A 17,601-nucleotide genomic window follows, 5' to 3' on the forward strand; every position below is an offset into this window, starting at 1 on the left:
GCGCGAGAAAGATGAGGCTTTCTACTCCTGTAAAGATTTACACCCCTTGGAAACCCTGTACTGGGTCGCTATGGGTCGGAATCGACTCGATGGCACTTAACAACAACAACAACAATACTGGACTGCAAGATTGGTTTGAACCACAAGGCCAGCAGTTCAAACTTACCCTCTGCTGCTTGGAAACTCTATAAAGGGTTGCTATGAGTCAGAACCAACTCAATGGAACTTAAAAACAACAAATATTAATAAGAAAAATAATGTTCATAACCAAGCTTGTCTCCCTGTAATTACACCATGTCAGTGATTCCAATCCAACACAATGACTTTTCACACTTAAAACAGATGAGAAGACAAAAACAGGTCACTGTCCATAACAGCTGATTGGCACAGTGGTGTAATACTGCAAGACAGTGGAAACATGAACAGATGGGCAATGGCTGAGTTTCAAATCCATGCAAAACAAAAGAACCAAGGAGAAATTCTGGAGCCACAAAAGACATCGTGTGTACGTACAAAGGTTCTCTTAAATGAAGTACTGTGAACTGCTTTACCCTTGTCTCCTCAGTGTGGAAAGGGACAGTTTCTCAGTCTCGAGATGCTCTTTCTTACTGGAGTTATGGGAATTTCTTTCCCAGTCAGTGGCAGGGAGGTGGCTGTCAGGGCTCCCCCACTCCACCTGCTTTGGCTGTAGTTCATCACTGCTTTAATGAGCAGCTTGGCCTGAGGAGAGACCCACACAAAGGACCTGTGGGTGCATTTCCTACTGCGAGCCTCTGAGTTCCAATTGGTGACACGCTGCTGATAGGACAAGCAAGGTTTTCATGACAGGGAAATCTTGGAAATAGTGGAAATCTATCAGTGTGCCTGTTACAGTGATACCGTATCTTGAAGAACTTTTTGCAAAAAAACCAGCGCTTTTGCTTAGGCTTTCAAGTATAGGACAAAAATAAGATCTTCACTGTATTTATTTGTCATTGTTCTTAAGTGCTGTCAAGTTGGTTGTGGCCCTGTATAGGGTTTCTGAGGCAGTAAATCTTTATAGGACCAGAAAGCCTCATCTTTCTCCAACAGAGAAGCTGGTGGGTTTGAACTGCTGACCTTGTGGTTATCACTCCAGTGCTTATCCTAGGAAGCCAAAGCACTTATTTATTTGATTATAAATATTGGATGGTTATACAACTTTTTTATTGCCATTCTCCTCCATCTTCTGTGAACTCCATAGAGGTAGGCACCATTCACTTTGTCACTCATCTTTCTTCAGCATCTTCTATGATGCTGAGCACATGGTAGGAGTCTTAGCTATCTAGTGCCACTACAGCAGAACTCCCACAAGTGGATGGCTTTAGATGACAGAAATTTATTCTGTCACAATTTAGTAGGCTCAGTCTGAATTCAGGGATCAGGTCTAGAGGAAGGCCTTTTTTTCTCTCAGCTTCGGGGGAAGGTTCTCGTCTCCTTTCAACATCACAAGCCTGGCATTCCTTGGAGATCTCCAAGTGTAGGCATCAATCTTCCCCTAGTCTAGGAGGGTTTCAGCGCAGGGACCTTGAGTCTAAAGGACACGCTCTGCTCCTAGATCTTCTTTCTTGGTGGGACTGAGTTCACTCCCTGTCTGCTCCCTCTCTTTCCTTTCATCTCTTGTAAGAGAAAAGGTGGTGCAGGCCACGGCCCAGGGAAACTCCACTTACATGGAATCAGGGCTGTGGCTTAAGCAAGGCTGGTGACATATGTAAGGGGGATGCACTTCTGCCTAGTGTGACCTCATTAACACAACACATGTGACCTCATTAACACAACACAGCCTCTTTAAAATGACCAAACCCTGCCCCACGAACCATAGGCAGAAATTAGGATTTATAATTACACAATGGAAGATAATTAAATCAAATCACAATATGGAAGACAATCTCACAGTACTGGGAATCATGGCCTTGCTGTGTTGACACATATTTTTAGGGGACACAATTCAATCAATGAGGATGGGTATTCACACAACTACTGAGTAAATGAAGGAGTGAATGAGCCAACAAATGAACTTGTTACTAATTGTTCCCATCAATTGACAATTAAACTAATACTAAGAAACAGTATCTTCATTAACCAACCTTCACCCAAGAGCACTCTCTTCTCTTCCCTTCCACTTTCCTCTGATGACTGCTATCTTTAGGCAGGATAGTCAAGTGAAAAGGACTTGTAAAATGCTCGTTATTACCCAAATAAGTATATTTAATAATTCCATTGTTTGAAATAGCAGATAATTTTACAAATTGGAAGTGCTAGCTAAGAACAGGGATTACTAGATAAAACGAATAAAAACAAACTCCTTAGAGCACAGTATTCCTATTAGAATGACTGCATTTTCTAGTTCTCTGAGACTTCACACTCCAATATTGGAAGACACAGCAGTTTAGCAACATGGGAGATGTTGGTTATAGTCCAAGATGCTCACTCCTTTGAATTAGACAATAGATCACAGATGTCAAGCTGAGACCAATAGGTGTGATGTCAGCGAGGAAATAAAGAGGGTGTGCAAAGGGTCAGGAAGCCAATGATGAGCAGACAGAGCAGGCCTGAGTCCACTGAAGGACCATCCCAGTGCTGAGTGAGAGGGCAGAAAACAAATGGCCTGAGCACAGCCAATGGAGGTTAGAATTGGGTGGGGATTCTGCTGTTATCAGAGGTGAGCACTCAGTTATTTGACTCTTTCTTTAAACCTAGTGATGCAAACACAAAATAATGTGAGAAAGAAACCCAATAAGCAATGTTATGTGTCTAATTAGCTCAGTTGTAACCTCTTGGATTCTACTAGCAAAGAGGGACATATTTGTTGGGGGCATTAGCTACCTTTGGAAGTTGGGTAGAAAAGGAGTCATGACTTACTTTATATTTCTTTCATTTTCTTAAAATGAATTTAAACATTTCCTCTCAAGAGTGGTTGGCTGAGACACTGATTTTCTGTTTGCAGAGTTCTGTGTGACTGGCATAAAGAATTATCCAGAAACATGCTGGGCGACAGGAAGAAACCAACAGTCACCAAGTTCAGTCTCCAGTAGAGAACACACTCATTACCTCAATCCTATCTGTGATTTGCAAGTTGCCCAAGTTTCACAAAGGTTTTTACTAGTTACACTGGGCCACAGCTTTTACACTCTCCCCATTTTATTTTGGTACTTAATTATACGCTGCAATGCCTTATTATTTCAAAATTTCCTATCCATTGCTTTATCTGACAATTCACATTGTAAGAAAGGAGAGGGCAGACACCATACTTAATAGTTAGTTTGTTCCATGCATCAGGCATAATGCTGAGCAGCTCCTAAAACAGGGGTGGGGACTTCTGGCCTACAGGCCATATAAGGCTGCGAAATCCTTTGGTCTGACGCTACCAAACAATCACAGGTGGGACTTGATATTCAATAAATCTAGGAGTTTTTTTCATAGCAACACAAATTTCTATTAAGTGACATTATAAATATCCAAATGGCCCTTGGCAGGAAAAAGGTTCTCCACCTCTATCTGTAAGAAGGATGCATATGGACTTTCTGTAAATGTACTCACCTTACATATGTGATTTTCCTCCAGGTTCCTCTTAGTCTATTGTAATAAGAACAGTTTTCTTCATGTGTGTGCTGAATCATACGCAAGCATATGCTCAGATTTTCCCAGAAAGGAATATGAGGTTATCATCTCTACCTAATACTTCATCTGATGCAGATCAAGGGAATGAGTTTATTTCTGTGTGCTAAAACACTTAAAAATGCTCCTTTGGCAGTCTTCCTAACCAATGGACTCAAAGATAAAAACAACTGTGAGGATGGCACAAGCTAAATGAAAGAAAATCTTTTATTTTCACCCATTTCTTGGGGGGCAATGTGCCAGATATTCAGGGAAGTATCAAAACTTCTTTAAACTCTCTCTTATTAATTATTCTTATTTGTATATAATGTTGTTAATATCTGTCAGGTCAGTTCCAACACATAGTGACTCTTTATTGGGCTTCCAAGGAGCAGCTGGTGGGTTTGAACTGCACACCTTGTGGTTGGTAGTCCAGTGCTTATCCTACAGGGTCACAGCAGGGCTCCTATTTGCATATATAAGAAATGAAATATTTTCTTAGAAACAGCACACAATACTGAAAGGAGATCTGAGACAGAACTAAAGAGAGGTGATTTCTAGCTCTGTCTTACCTCCAGGTGAGTGTGAGCAAATCACTCAAATTCCCTGGGTCTCATTTCCTTGTGGGTAAAACAGAACTGTTAACAACTGCCCTATTTCAGCAGTATCTGGGACCTGTTAGGTGCTGTGGAGTCCAGTTTGATGCATAGCGACGCCATGTTACCGAGGAGAGTTGTCCCATTGGGTTTCCTAAGCTGGATTTCTATGTGGTACTATAGGATAAGCACTGGATTTCTAACTGTAAGGTTGACAGTGCAAACCCACCCTTGAAAACCCTACACAAGATCCCTATGAGTCGAAACCAACTTGGCAGCATTTTAACAACAACAACAATCTTTATGGGGTATATTTCCAAGTCTTTCTTCTGTGGACTGTTGGTGGGTTTGAACCACCAACCTTTCAGTTAGCAGCAAAGAGGATTGGGGGTCTTCCTCTTTTTCTCTGATCTTCTACTTTATCAAACATGGTATCCTTCTCCAGGGACTGGTCTCTCCTGACAATATATCTGGAGTATGAGAAATGAAGTCTGGTCATCCTGATCTCCAAAGAGCACTCTAGTTGTACTTCTTCCAACACAGATCTGTTTGTTCTTTTGGCAGTCCAAAAAATTATATATGTAGCACATCCACACTTATGCTACAAATATACCAATATATGCATGTGCACATCCTCACATGTATCTCCCTACTTCTGGTGTGGCACTGTGGGATCAGCACTGGACTGCGAACCACAAGGTCAGCAGTTTAAACCCACCAGCTGCACTTCAGAAACCCTACAAAGGGTTGCTATGATTTGGAATCAACTCAATGGCACTTAACAACAACATACACATGAGTACAGTATACAGATCTACCTCTGAAACGACACATATTGTTTTTTGTTTGTTATTTACTGCTATTGGAGAATTGCATATGTTAGAAAAAATTGCCATAATTGTCTTTTATTCTTTTGAGAACTGACAACATTTAATATCTAACTAGGGTCATAAAAGAGAAGGAGAAGATGGGGTCAATCAAAGGTTTCTGATCTGCCTTAGAATATAGTGCATTTTCCTACAAGACAAGAACAGTGAAGATAAAGTAGGTTTCTGAGAGCTTCACAAATTCAGTTTTGAATACGTTGAGCTTGATGTGCCTATGGGACATACAAGTGGTGATGTGCAGAAGGCAGCTGGATATATAAAATGCCTTTGACAATGCTATTCCAGCATGAATAATATTACTTAAATCTATATTTTCAGTATGTTAGGCACTTTGGGAAGCGTGTTAACTCTTGCAAGGCCACTAGGTAAATTACTATAGTATAAATGGTCCACTCAACAGGACTCTAGGGTTTTAAAAAATAAAGATGAAACTTTCAATTCTTTATTATATTTGCCTGTCTAAATGAATGTATTTAATGACCAGCTGTGCCAACGCTACTGTAAGCTATCTGTGATGGTTTGTAGCATCTTGTTCACCAAAACTTGTACCTGGTTCTCATCTGGACTGGATTAAAAGAACCAACTTGTAGAGGAAGGCAGAGGACAGTACTCTGAAACACATCTTCCATCCAACCTCACTGCCTATTACATTTTCCTCTATGCATTCTTTTTTTTCCAGCTGCCATGGGGTCATCAAGCATTAGCTTAAATCAAATGTCCTCTGGCTCCAGGTCCCATGATGAAAAATTTATGGAGTCCTGGACACATTACAAGTTTTACAGCTTTACAGCTGAAATCCTTGAGGTCCTTCTGACCTACTGAAGGAAAAAAATATGTTTTACTTTATTGTGATTCCTAAATGTTCTTCTAGTGCATTTTTCCTACAGAATGCATGTGTTGCTTCCAGCAATATGTTTTATATTACCTTGAAGAGTAAGGAAGCTCTGATGGAAGGAAATAACTTATTCCTTCTGCCAGTGCAACAGAAACCAGAACGTGCAGTTGGAAGCATAATGAGTTGACCAAGTCAATGGAGCCTCAGTTTGTCTCCTTCTTTTACCAGGGACACCTTATGTGAGTCAAAGAATAAATCCTAATATGCTTTCTAGTTTTCATCTGACACCTGCTGCTAGCCTTTTAATTAAATGATACATACATATAAAGTCTTTTTATTAAATAATATATACATATAAAGATTTTCCTAAGACCTTAAAACTTCCAGTAAAGTCCAGGAATAGCTAGCTCAACACCCTTGAATTAAACATTTTCTCAGAGAACAGGCTTTCTAAATCTTTGTGAAAACCTAAAGCATCTTTCTCCCCAGGAGATTAGAAGTAACATCAATGTGGAGACCTTGGCTTGAAAACATAGGACCCAGATGTGCTCACCTTGACAATAAAATCAGCTGTGAGTGGTCCAGCCATTCTCAGTACCTCTTTGTCTGGAAATTTCTGAAAATCCACACTAGAATTGTCCACAAGAAAGGTACCTGAAGAACTGAGACTGCTTTCACCTTTAACCCCCTGCAGGGTTTTGGTTTCCAGATCTACATAATGAAACACAAGAAGAGAAGAGAAAGATGTGCCCAGGATTACTACAGATCACATGCAAACAATTTTCATGCAACAAAGTCTAGATATATCATTCTTTAAATGACTAACAAAAATGAAATTCATATATATATATGTGTGTGTGTGTGTATGTGTGCATAAAATATATAGGTTATCTCTGAATCACATGGAAGGATAGGTTGTAGAGGAAATCATTTAACAATTAACTAGCTAAGCATTCTAAGCAGTCAAGGCTCCCTGCCAAAATTGCTGTGTACTTTGTTTTACACAACACTTACTCCTCAGATTCAACCTTCTCCCACATGGATCTTACTGATTTAAGACTTCATGGTCCTGAGTCTAGGATATCTTCAGTTCTTGGAGATGCAGTATGCACCTCTGAGTTTCCTCAGCACCTGAATGACTTTACATTTATATATAACCTTGCTTGTATTTATACTTTCTGGTTGCTTACTGCATGTATGCTATTGATCAGAATAAAGGAACAACAGAGAATTATAAACAGTACTGTCCTTTTAGTTTTCTCCCTGTTTAAATTCTTTTAAATACTTACTCAAGTTGTTTATATATATGACAGTTTATAGGAGCTTTAGAATCTGGATTGGCTAATGACAAAGCCAATCAGAGCATGCTGGGGAAGAAAGTAATTGAGATGTGTGTTTCAGAGGAGACGGAGTCGAGCTCTCGTGTGATTGAGAGGTGATTCAGAATAATTGTTCCCTGTATGAAGAAATGAGTCCTGGTGTAGCACTGAAGGACAAGCAATGGACAGCTAACTGCAATGTCAGCGGTTCAAACCTACCAGTTGCTCCTCAGAAATCCTTTACAGGGTTGCTATGAATTGGAACTGACTTGATGGCACTTAACACACAGACAAACAAACAAAAACGTGAAAAGATAGATGGATGAAAATGCTAATGGTTTGGGCAGTGACTCTTCAACAGATGGATGGGGCAGCTTCATCAGAATGTTGTTGCTGTTGTTGTAAAGTGCTGCTGAGTTGGTTCCAACCCATAGTGATCCTGTATAGGGTTTCCAAAGAGCAGCTACTGACTTTGAACCACCAACCTTGCAGTCGAGTGCTTTTCCTAGACCCACACCTGGACTCCTCATCAGAATCACGCCTCTTATATGATTAGGGTTCTGGGTTATGAAAACCATTAAGGTCTCTTGAGGTGTCATATTTTTTTCTAGATGTTGTCTACATATTACGCTTATGTTCCATATAAGGAATGGAGACCTGTTGTGGCTCTGTGACTTAATACACTGGACTGCAATGTTATTTTGAACAGCAAGATCAGCAGTTCAAGCTCATCAGCTGCTCCTTGTAAACACTATACAGGGTCGCTAAGGGTCAAAAGCGACTGTACAGTGCTTAACAACAATACCTATAAGGAATACCGATAGGTGGAAAATTCTGATATTCAGTGGCATTCTTGGAGACCTGCAGGTGAAGTCTGTGCAGCTCTTTTCTTGAGAGTAGATCAAGTTCAGTCCTCTGCCTCAGTACAGAAAGGGTCCTATAGAAGAACATAAAGCCCACCAAGGGAACAGTGAAGAGGAGAAATCACAGCTGTCATCAGAGGAACGTAACAGCGTGGATTCTCCTTCTTCTGCCTTCACTCACCAGCATGCTCCTGCCATACATGCACAGATTGTAGAAATACCTCCGGGACAGAAATTAACTCCATTTTGGGAAAATCTGGAGGGCTAGGTCATATCTTAGCATCTTACTCAATTCTAACTCCAGTTTCCCAGCTGTCCTTTCCAAGGTACTTCTCAGTAAAGATGAACGGTATTGGACCAGACTGACTAGTCGTGCTCTGTTTTATACCAAAAGAGTTAAAGTTAGACTCATATTAGACTGGCTTCTAGGCATGAAGAATATAAAAGATGCAGAGAAACACCTCACAACATGGATAAACGTAGAAGACATCATACTGAGTGAAATTAGTCAATCATAAAAGGACAAATATTGTATGAGTCCATTGTTGTAAAAAGTTAAGAAAAGATTTTCTTGATAAAGGAAACATTCTATGATGGCTACAGGTGGGGGAGGTGGGAAGGGATTAATTATTCACAGAGTAGAGGGTACATATGGGTGACAGGCAGGCAATATACAAGAGGGAAGTTGGCACAGGAAATATGAAGGTAGCAGAGAGGAAGGCAAGAGTTAACGGGAATAGAGGTAAATAGAGGAGGTTGCAAACATTGTAAGGGAGCAAAGTATATGATTTGTTGAATGTAAAACTCATGACTAGCTCTGTAAACTTCATGCAGTTTACAATAAAAAACTTTTTAACAAAGAGATGCAGAAGATATAATTGATCTTGCTGAATTATATTCCATAACAAGAACACAGAAATATACAAAATACAGCTATGCATTTGTTATCAACAGATTTGTTGTGGGAAAACAAGCAGATTCTATTTTGTTTTTATCATTTGTGTTTGCAGCTTCACCTATCTCGTGACAATTAAACCAAACAAGTTCAAGTGTTTGGTTTATCTTATGATCAGATAATTAGGAAAGCTAGGTGGCTAATAGCTGATGAAAACAGCATTTCCTCTTAAATCTGTTCCGTTGGGTTTTCTTTTCTGCAGTGACAAGTCAGTCCCCTATTTGGCAATGACCCTGGCCTGGAAGTTTTGTTAGCTTGTCACTGCTCAGAAAGACACGGTCTGTGAGTGGGGTTTTATACCAGCAGTTAGTTCTGTCCAATTCTCAAAAGAAAGAAAGAAAAAAACACAGCACTGAAAGGTTATAGTGAATACACACATATCATCCTTTAACATGTGAGAATTCGATTTGATGGAGTTCTTTAGGGTTAGAAAAGAACTTGGAACCTTATAAGGTGACTTCTCAGCATCTCCCAACTTTGCCTGATCTGCACTTTATTTCTCTCATTCTCATCACCCTCACACTCTCCTCTCCCATAATTTATTGATTTATTTTTAGAGAGACTACAGCAGTCTATCTTAAACGAACCCTTACAGGCTCTGATTTGTCTTCTGTGCATTTGTCTTTCCAGCATGATTTTATTCATATTCTAATTGCCAAAAGATAACCTTTGCTACCTGGATTGGTTTCATAGGCACATGTGGGGGAGGAAAGGACAAACAGAAGATGATGGACAGCTTCACGGGAACCCAGGCACAGCCATAGTGGAAGAAATCAGATAGATTCATGTGACCAATGAACGTGAAGACTTTCTGTGAAACTGAATTCTATAAAAAATGCTAACACAGCCTCTCTTTTCCTCCCTGGCTTGGTTTATAGCCTCTAATTTTCTGCTCTGAATTTACAATTCTACACCTAACCAACATTAAATTGTAATAAAAAAGCTGTGGGTGTGTCCTGCTGTCTTGGCATGACTGATGATCAGTTCTGGTGCCAGAGTGCACAACGTGAGGGGGAACATGCTGTAGCAGCATCCCAAGAGCTATCTGCAAGCTATCCGGGCCCTCTAATATACGAGATACTTAAACGTACCATAGTAGTTTTCTGTAAATGACATAGTGTTAAAGTTGTTTGATGTGTCCATGCTCCCCTGAATTGATAATGTAATGGAACACGCAAGTAAATAGGGAAAAAAAGAGAGAGAGAGAGAGAGCAAGAAAGAACGTTGGAGAGGAAGGTTGGAAAGAAGGGAAAAAAGGAGAGGAGAGACGAGGTTGAGACTACTTACACAAGTGGTCAGGCCCTTTCAAAACAAGACGGATATGTCGACTTCCATAGGGAACAGCAACTACCGTGTCGTCTACTAAAGAGAAATAAAGCAATATCTTAAAAGCACATAACTGGAAACAAACATACCTAAACAATGACAAGCTCTATTTTAAGTGTTTGAAATGTGAATGCCAACATTTGGAAATGAAAATTTCCACTTCCCTTAAAATAAAACATGCCAAAAGAGCTGGTGAGTAGTCAAAAAAGGATTTGGCCTTTTATAAAAAATATGAATTTGATATATTGAAAAATGGCTTTGTAAATTTTTATTTCAGTCTTCTAAATCTGGTCTTTTGCTGCCAAATATCACTTGAATAGCACAAGTGTGTTACATTAAGAAAGAAAAATAAATTCTAATGTACAAAGGGTGAATTTATTAGATCAAAATCAGGACTTTTCTCTGGCAGAGCATCTATCTTGTATGAATAAGACAGAAGAAGAGGGCACACTTGTTTTTGTTCTTTTTAAAGCTTTTAAAGTCCAGATTTAAAAGGCAAAAATGATGCTTTTTTTGGTACTTTTGTTGTTGTTGTTAAGTGCTATTGAGTCAGTTCCAACCCATAGCAACACTATATAGGCTTTCCATGGAGCGGTTGGTGAGCTTGAACTTCAGACCTTGCAGTTCAAATTGACCTTGCTGTCCAGTGTATTAACCCACAGTGCCACACCAGGACTCCTCTTGGTATTTTAATCTCATGAATATGATTTACATCCTCTCCTGCACATAGTACGAACCCAATAAATGGTTATTAGCATTTCCCACATAGCATAGTGGTTACATGTTGGACTGCTAACCTCAAAGTCAGCAGTTTGAAACTACCAGCTGTTTCATGGGAGAAAGATGAGGCTTTCTGCTCCCGTAAAGATTTACAGCTTCAGAAACCCTATACAAGGTCACTAGGAGTCGGAACCAACCCCATGGCACACCACCATCACTACACCCCTGATTTGGGGAGGGGTTGGCTGAGTTAAAGATTATCTAAAAATAGATTACTATGCAATCTACTAGCAAAGTAAGATAAAATTCATTGAAAGACCATCCCAAACCCACATTTGAAGAAAGTTGGGGTGCACTACATGCAACCTAAACACATCAGAGGCATCCTTACTTAGAACTCCATTCTTGACAACAATATGAGTTTTAACCAACAATATTAAATTGCAGAGTTTCACTTTCATTATACCATTTACTTCTCCACCCAACACTTGGGAGGCAGGAAGAGAGGCTGCTACGGTCTCTATGTTTGTTGTTGACGTTTAGTTTTGTTAAGTCAGTTCCGACTCACAGCAACCCTGTATAGGGTTTACAGGAGTGACTGGTAAGCTTGAACCGCCGATTCTGAGGTTCAAACCTACTTTGCAGTCCATCCTATTAACTTGCAATGCCACACAAAGACTCCATCCCTATTTTATGGAGAGTAAATTCATCCTTTCATAAGTATAAAGACTAGTGTGGTGCTTTAGGATAAGCACTGGACAGCAAGGTCAGTTTGAACCGCAGATTTGGTGCTTCAAACCCATCAGCTGCTCCTCGGAAACACTACATGGGATCACTATGAGTCAGAACGACGTGTCAGACTGAAAAACAACACAAAAGCAATGTGACAGAATCAAGAAGAGTCCTTGTGTGATGCTGAAGGACTGGACTTCAAAGTCAGTTTGAACCGAAAGGTCAGCAGTGCAAACTAGCCAACTACTCATTGGAAACCCCTATTGTGGTGGTAGTGGTGTGCTGTGGAGTCAGTTCCGACTCATAGTGACCCTGCATAGGTTTTCTGAGGGAGCAGAAAGCCTTACCATTCTCCCACGGAAAAGCTGGTAGTTTTGAACTGCTGATCTTGAGGTTAGCAGCCCAACTTATAACCACTATGCTATCAGAGCTCCTTCAGAAACCCTGCACAGGTTCACTGTGAGTCAGACGACTAGATGGCATTGAAAAGCAACAAGATCAAATGGATAGGAAAGCACTCCAGAAGACAAGCAAACAGCTGGCATGTGCAAATTTCCCAGCATACTCAGATGCTTTGTGGGAGTCCTTCTCTACACACCTGTATAATATTATAAATTATCATCCTGACACTGGGAGAATTTAGTTTAAAGAAAAGCCCCAAAGTCACTCAATTTTTTGGAGGTAATAATTTCATTCTGTCACTGTGACAGTTTAAGTAAAAGAATCTCAAAATTGACTAACTTCTCAGATCCTTAGAAAACAACACTTAATCTCATAATATTGGAAAAAGAGATAGTGATCTAGACATATAGATGGGTAACCTGGAGCCCAGTAGGGATTTTGTAAATATAACTGCCCTTCCTGTATTCCGAATTTCCATAAGGACAGGGATTGAAAAACCATTTATTTTTATTAATTTTTAAACTCTTCTGTAGAATGGTAAAGTAGAATTGTCTGCTCTAAATTCCTTCCAAGTAAAGGTTACATTTATCAAGTTCTTTACAATAGTGAATAGTCTACTTATACTGCAACCTTATAGCTGTTTTTAATGTCATACATTGTTGAGGAAAGGACAGAATTTCAGAGAGCTAAAATTGCTTCAGATAGAACAAAGATATCCAAGTGGGATAGAGTAAAGGAACAAAGAAATGTTAGGATGGGCCCACAGTGCTTCAAACTGCCTTGCATAAAGAAATGAATTATTAAGTTTACAAAAGGAACTCAAAGCAGTGAAAACAATGGTATTTCTAGAAATAGAAAGTCTTTGTTTTTCCACAGGTCAAATAAAGTGCAAATGAAAGGGGAGCTCTCTGTTCAGTCCTGAAAAGTTCAGCAACGGTCTTCGGAGCCCCACACCGTTCATGCTGCCTCCCGCTTGTTCTGTTGAGAAGTGACTCACATTGTACCCACTAGTGCATTAACTGTAGCTTTGGGCTGATGCAGTAATGCCTGTATGCATCCGGAAGAAGAAAGTAGAGGAACCTAGAAGGTTGCTGGGAGAAGATGGGAAGATGGAGGAGAGAGTAGAACAGGCAAAAGAAGAATGATTTCTGAAGCCCCTTTGCACTTGCTTACAGTTCTTGAATCAGTTCTGACTCATAGTGACGCTATATAGGGTTTCTGAGGAGTGGCTGGTGGGTTTGATCTACGGACCTTGGAGTTAGCAGTCCAGTACTTATCCTGCATGCCACACAGTCAAAGGGAAATTGGGAGTGGGGAAGGATTGTATTTTAAACAAAGAATTTTAGTGTGGCAGGAAGCACTGAGTAGATACTGAATGGAAAGTATATTACTGGAAGTGATTTTTTTTTTTTTATTAAATGTTTTTATTTTGGATTGAGTGAAAGTTTACAGGGCACATCATCAGCTTCACATTCAACCATTCATATAGCTTGTTTCATTACATGGAAGTGATTTTGACTTATAAGTTCTCCATTTTACAGATACAAGAATTTGTTGTCTTACATAAAGCTTATATTGTCACAAATATATCTATTCTTAAAGAGACGGAGAAGAGTAAACTACATGGGACAACACAGTCTGGTACAAACTTAAGCAGTGCTCAACACATAGCATTGTTGTTGTTAAGTGCGGGTGAGTCGATTCCAACTCATAGCAACAGTCATCCCAACTGCATAGGGTTTCCAAGGAGAAGCTGGTGGGTTTGAACTGTTGACCTTGTGGTTCACAGTTCAGTGCTGATCCTACGGCCCACACCAGGAGACCTTGAGTTGCTGTTGTGAAGTGCCATCAAGTCGATTCCGACCCATAGTGACCCTTTATAGGGTTTCTGAGGAGTAGCTGGTGAGCTTGAACCACCGACCTTGCAGTTCAAATGGCTTTGCAGTCTGGTGCATTAACCACAGCACCATACCAGGACTCCCTGTATATGTATTAATAATTGTCTCATTTGATAATAAATTCTCAGTGAATCCCAACTTGTTGTGCATGCTCTGAAAAGTGTTTAAGACATCCTAGACTGCGCGAGCAATCTGGTTTTAACACTTGCTTCCTTAGTGACTAACTTAATTGGTATGGCTGGTAAGCAGGTGCGTCTCCTCTCCCACCATGCCATACATTCCTCTGGATGTCCTCTCCCACAGAGGTACACAATTCTATGATTGTGCACCCACCCCAACTTACTCTGGCTTTGTTGACTGAACCATGAAGGAAGTCTTCAGGAAATAGCTCTAGGTTATTAATCAACAATTCCAGCAGACCAGCTTCACAGATCAGATAACCTCTCTCAGTTAAATTGATAAGATTTCCATGGGAATCATGGAATTCTGTCATTTCACAAACGGGTTGCAAATACTACTTCTCAAGAAAACTCTATTTGAGGATTGTACCAAAACGATCTCCTTAACACACTCAGGAAAAGCACTGGACTACTAAGTGAAGTGTTATTGGTTCAAACCCACTGTCCACTCCCTGGAAATCTATATAGGGTCATTATGAGTTGAAACCAACTCAACAGCATGTGCCAACAACAACATCTGTATTTATATTCCATACCCTCTTATACAGAATATTTTCAATATGCTTTTTAATCTTGTCATATGTAGATTTCTGTGTGACTCACTGCCATATCAGAGAAATATGATGATGTTTCTGAAAATATAAAATTTCCTATACTGATATCTAAGTTTTTCTCATTTTTTAAACTCTTGTTAAATTCATGTTTTAAAGGATTCTTCCCTCTAATTAACATGTGAGTTAATATTTAATTATTTTAAAAGCAAGTGCCATTGTTAATACTGTTGACTAAATATAAAACATACAGGGAGTTTTAGTTGTATATATGTTTTGATCCTCATAAAAATTTATTGCTCTTAAAATACATCCAATAAATATAAGAAGCTGAAATTTGAGAAGCCCTTCAAATTTGCTGTGTTTATTCCAGAATCTATCAGTATTTGCATGGTGGAGGATATATACTGTACAAGCCAAAGATAATCTCCTTTTCCCACAGGGGACTTCACTCTTGCAATTACCTAGGCCCCAAACTCTATAGCCATTCTTGACTTTGTCTTTTTACCTAATCAGTTAAACAGCATTATTGGCGCTAGAGTCAAAATCCAAAATGTCAGTGTTTCTTAGAGGAGCAACTTTTCATGTTTTAACAGACAGGAAATCAGAATGCACCCCACAACCTTGCCTTACGCTCTCTCTCAAGTAGGCAGGAAGCCTGACATATTTTTCTACCAAGTGCTACATCAAAAAAGACAGTGTCAAACTTGCAAAATGCTATCAACAGCTTTGAAGAAGATTCCAAAGGCAATCTCTAGGAATTAAGTGGTTGGAAGGATCATAGGGAGATGGGGGAATTAGAAATGCTTAACAATAGTGCCTATACTGACAGTCAAAAGTTGTTCTTGGGTACCATTGAGTTGGTTTTGACTCACAGTGACCCTGTATAAGGTTTCTGCGAGGAGCTCATGGATTTGAACTGATGACCTTGTGCGTAGTAGCACGGTGCTCATCCTATAGCACTGCACCAGGGCTCCAAGTGGAGTATATGTACATCATTGCAAAGCTGAATTAAGAACCCATCACCAAGACTTTAGTTTCCTGCCAAGATGGAGTAATAAGGATCAGATTTAACCTCTTGACTGAAATGACCAAAAAATCAGAGATTACAAATAGTCCCTGGTTTATGATGTATTCAAGTTATAAGGAATCAACCACATAATTGTCTTGTTTTGCTTTTATTTGCTACATCTTGTTAGTAATACATGTAAGTACTACATACAATGTAGCATGGAATTTGATGATGTTAGCATTTTCATGCCAACCCTCAAAGACAAATAAAGATTAGATTTATAAAGTTACATAATGAGAGATAATAATACATGAAAACTACACACACACACAAAAAGGCATTTGACATGTTAGAACTGACTTATGATATTGGAATGGCACCTCAATGTAAAGTCGGGAACTATATGTATATGAAATCATGGTTTTCAAACCACTGGACTTCCAGTAAAGAAGAGCTGTGGACCCTAACAGTTGGGAAACAAACGAGTTGAGTCAGACAATTGTCCCAACTTACAAGCTTGACAGAGGTTCCAGGCTGTGGCTCAGGAAGAAGGAACCCAGGTGGATACCTTGAGTTAATGAGCTAAAACTGAGAGTATGAGGGGATCAAAGGGACTAGAGTTTGTAAAACAGAATACCAAAGAAGAGAGAGTTATACAAAGAAAAAGTTCTAGAAATCCAGCAGCAGAGTGTTTAGAGCATGTAAGTGTTGAAACTACCTGAGACTGGGGAAAGAACCATTTAAAAACAATTCTATGGAAGAGAACCTAGTGATCAGATAGGGCTGGGAATAGTATCTTGTCTTACTTCTCAAACAGGAAAAACCTCATAGTTCATAGTAGCAGAGCACAATTAGCTCTAGACTAAACATTGCTTTGGACCCACCTACTAAATTTCAAGAGTCAGAAGGATTAAATTGATTTCAAGTAACTTAACTGCTCTTAGAACAAAGCTCAAGAAGATTTACAGGAATATAAAAAAATCTAGTACCTCACAAGTTAGAACTTGTGATGTTTGGCATCCAGTCTAAAACTACCAGCACTGAGAAAAATAAAAATAATACATCCCATACTGAAGAGAAAGATCAATCAATTAAAATGCAGAATACACATGAAACCACGGAATAACGGAATTCCATGTGTTCAAACTGTTAAGTACCGAGAAGGGAATCTACAGTCTCAGATAGTTGCACTGGTGAGTGATTCCAAACACGTAAAAAACAAATAACAACAATTCCACACAATCCATTCCAGAAAATACAAGAGGTGGGAACACTTCCTACCTCATTGTCTGAGACCAGAATTATGTTGCTATGAATATTAAAGATCAATATCACACATTAACATAAATATAAAAGTACTCAACAAAATATTGACAAATCAAATTCAACAACCTATACAAAAATAATACACCATGACAAGAACAGTTTATTCTAGGAATACAAGGTTGGTCTTTATTTGCACATCAATTAATGAAATCATTCACCATAATAGTGTAAGAGAGAAAAGCCACTTGATCATATCAATTGAAACAGAAAAGGTATTCAGAAAAAAAAACACCCCAAAACAGCATTCATTAGTGATACTGGGGAGCATGGTGGCTCCATATGATAAGCACTGGACTGTGAACCACAAGGTCCATGGTTCAAGCTCATCAGCCAGTCCCTAGAAAAAAGATAAGGCTTTCTGCTCCCATAAAGATTTAAAAACCCC

The 17,601-nt window shown here is 39.4% G+C and overlaps 1 protein-coding gene across 1 annotated transcript in view; it reads right to left on the reverse strand.

Annotated features, from left to right (window-relative positions):
* LOC102837087 (ADAMTS-like protein 1-like) overlaps positions 1-17,601 on the reverse strand; it is a 262,124-nt gene that overhangs the window by 37,682 nt on the left and 206,841 nt on the right. Inside the window, exons 6-7 of the mRNA XM_006864474.1 lie at positions 10,358-10,432; positions 6,487-6,644 (exon numbers count right to left, since the gene is read on the reverse strand). Of these exons, the coding sequence (XP_006864536.1) occupies positions 6,487-6,644; positions 10,358-10,432 (233 nt within the window). The remainder of the gene's footprint in view (positions 1-6,486; positions 6,645-10,357; positions 10,433-17,601) is intronic.

Source organism: Chrysochloris asiatica, unplaced genomic scaffold (genome assembly GCF_000296735.1).
Source record: "Chrysochloris asiatica unplaced genomic scaffold, ChrAsi1.0 scaffold00065, whole genome shotgun sequence".
In the NCBI taxonomy this organism is placed as follows: domain Eukaryota; kingdom Metazoa; phylum Chordata; class Mammalia; order Afrosoricida; family Chrysochloridae; genus Chrysochloris; species Chrysochloris asiatica.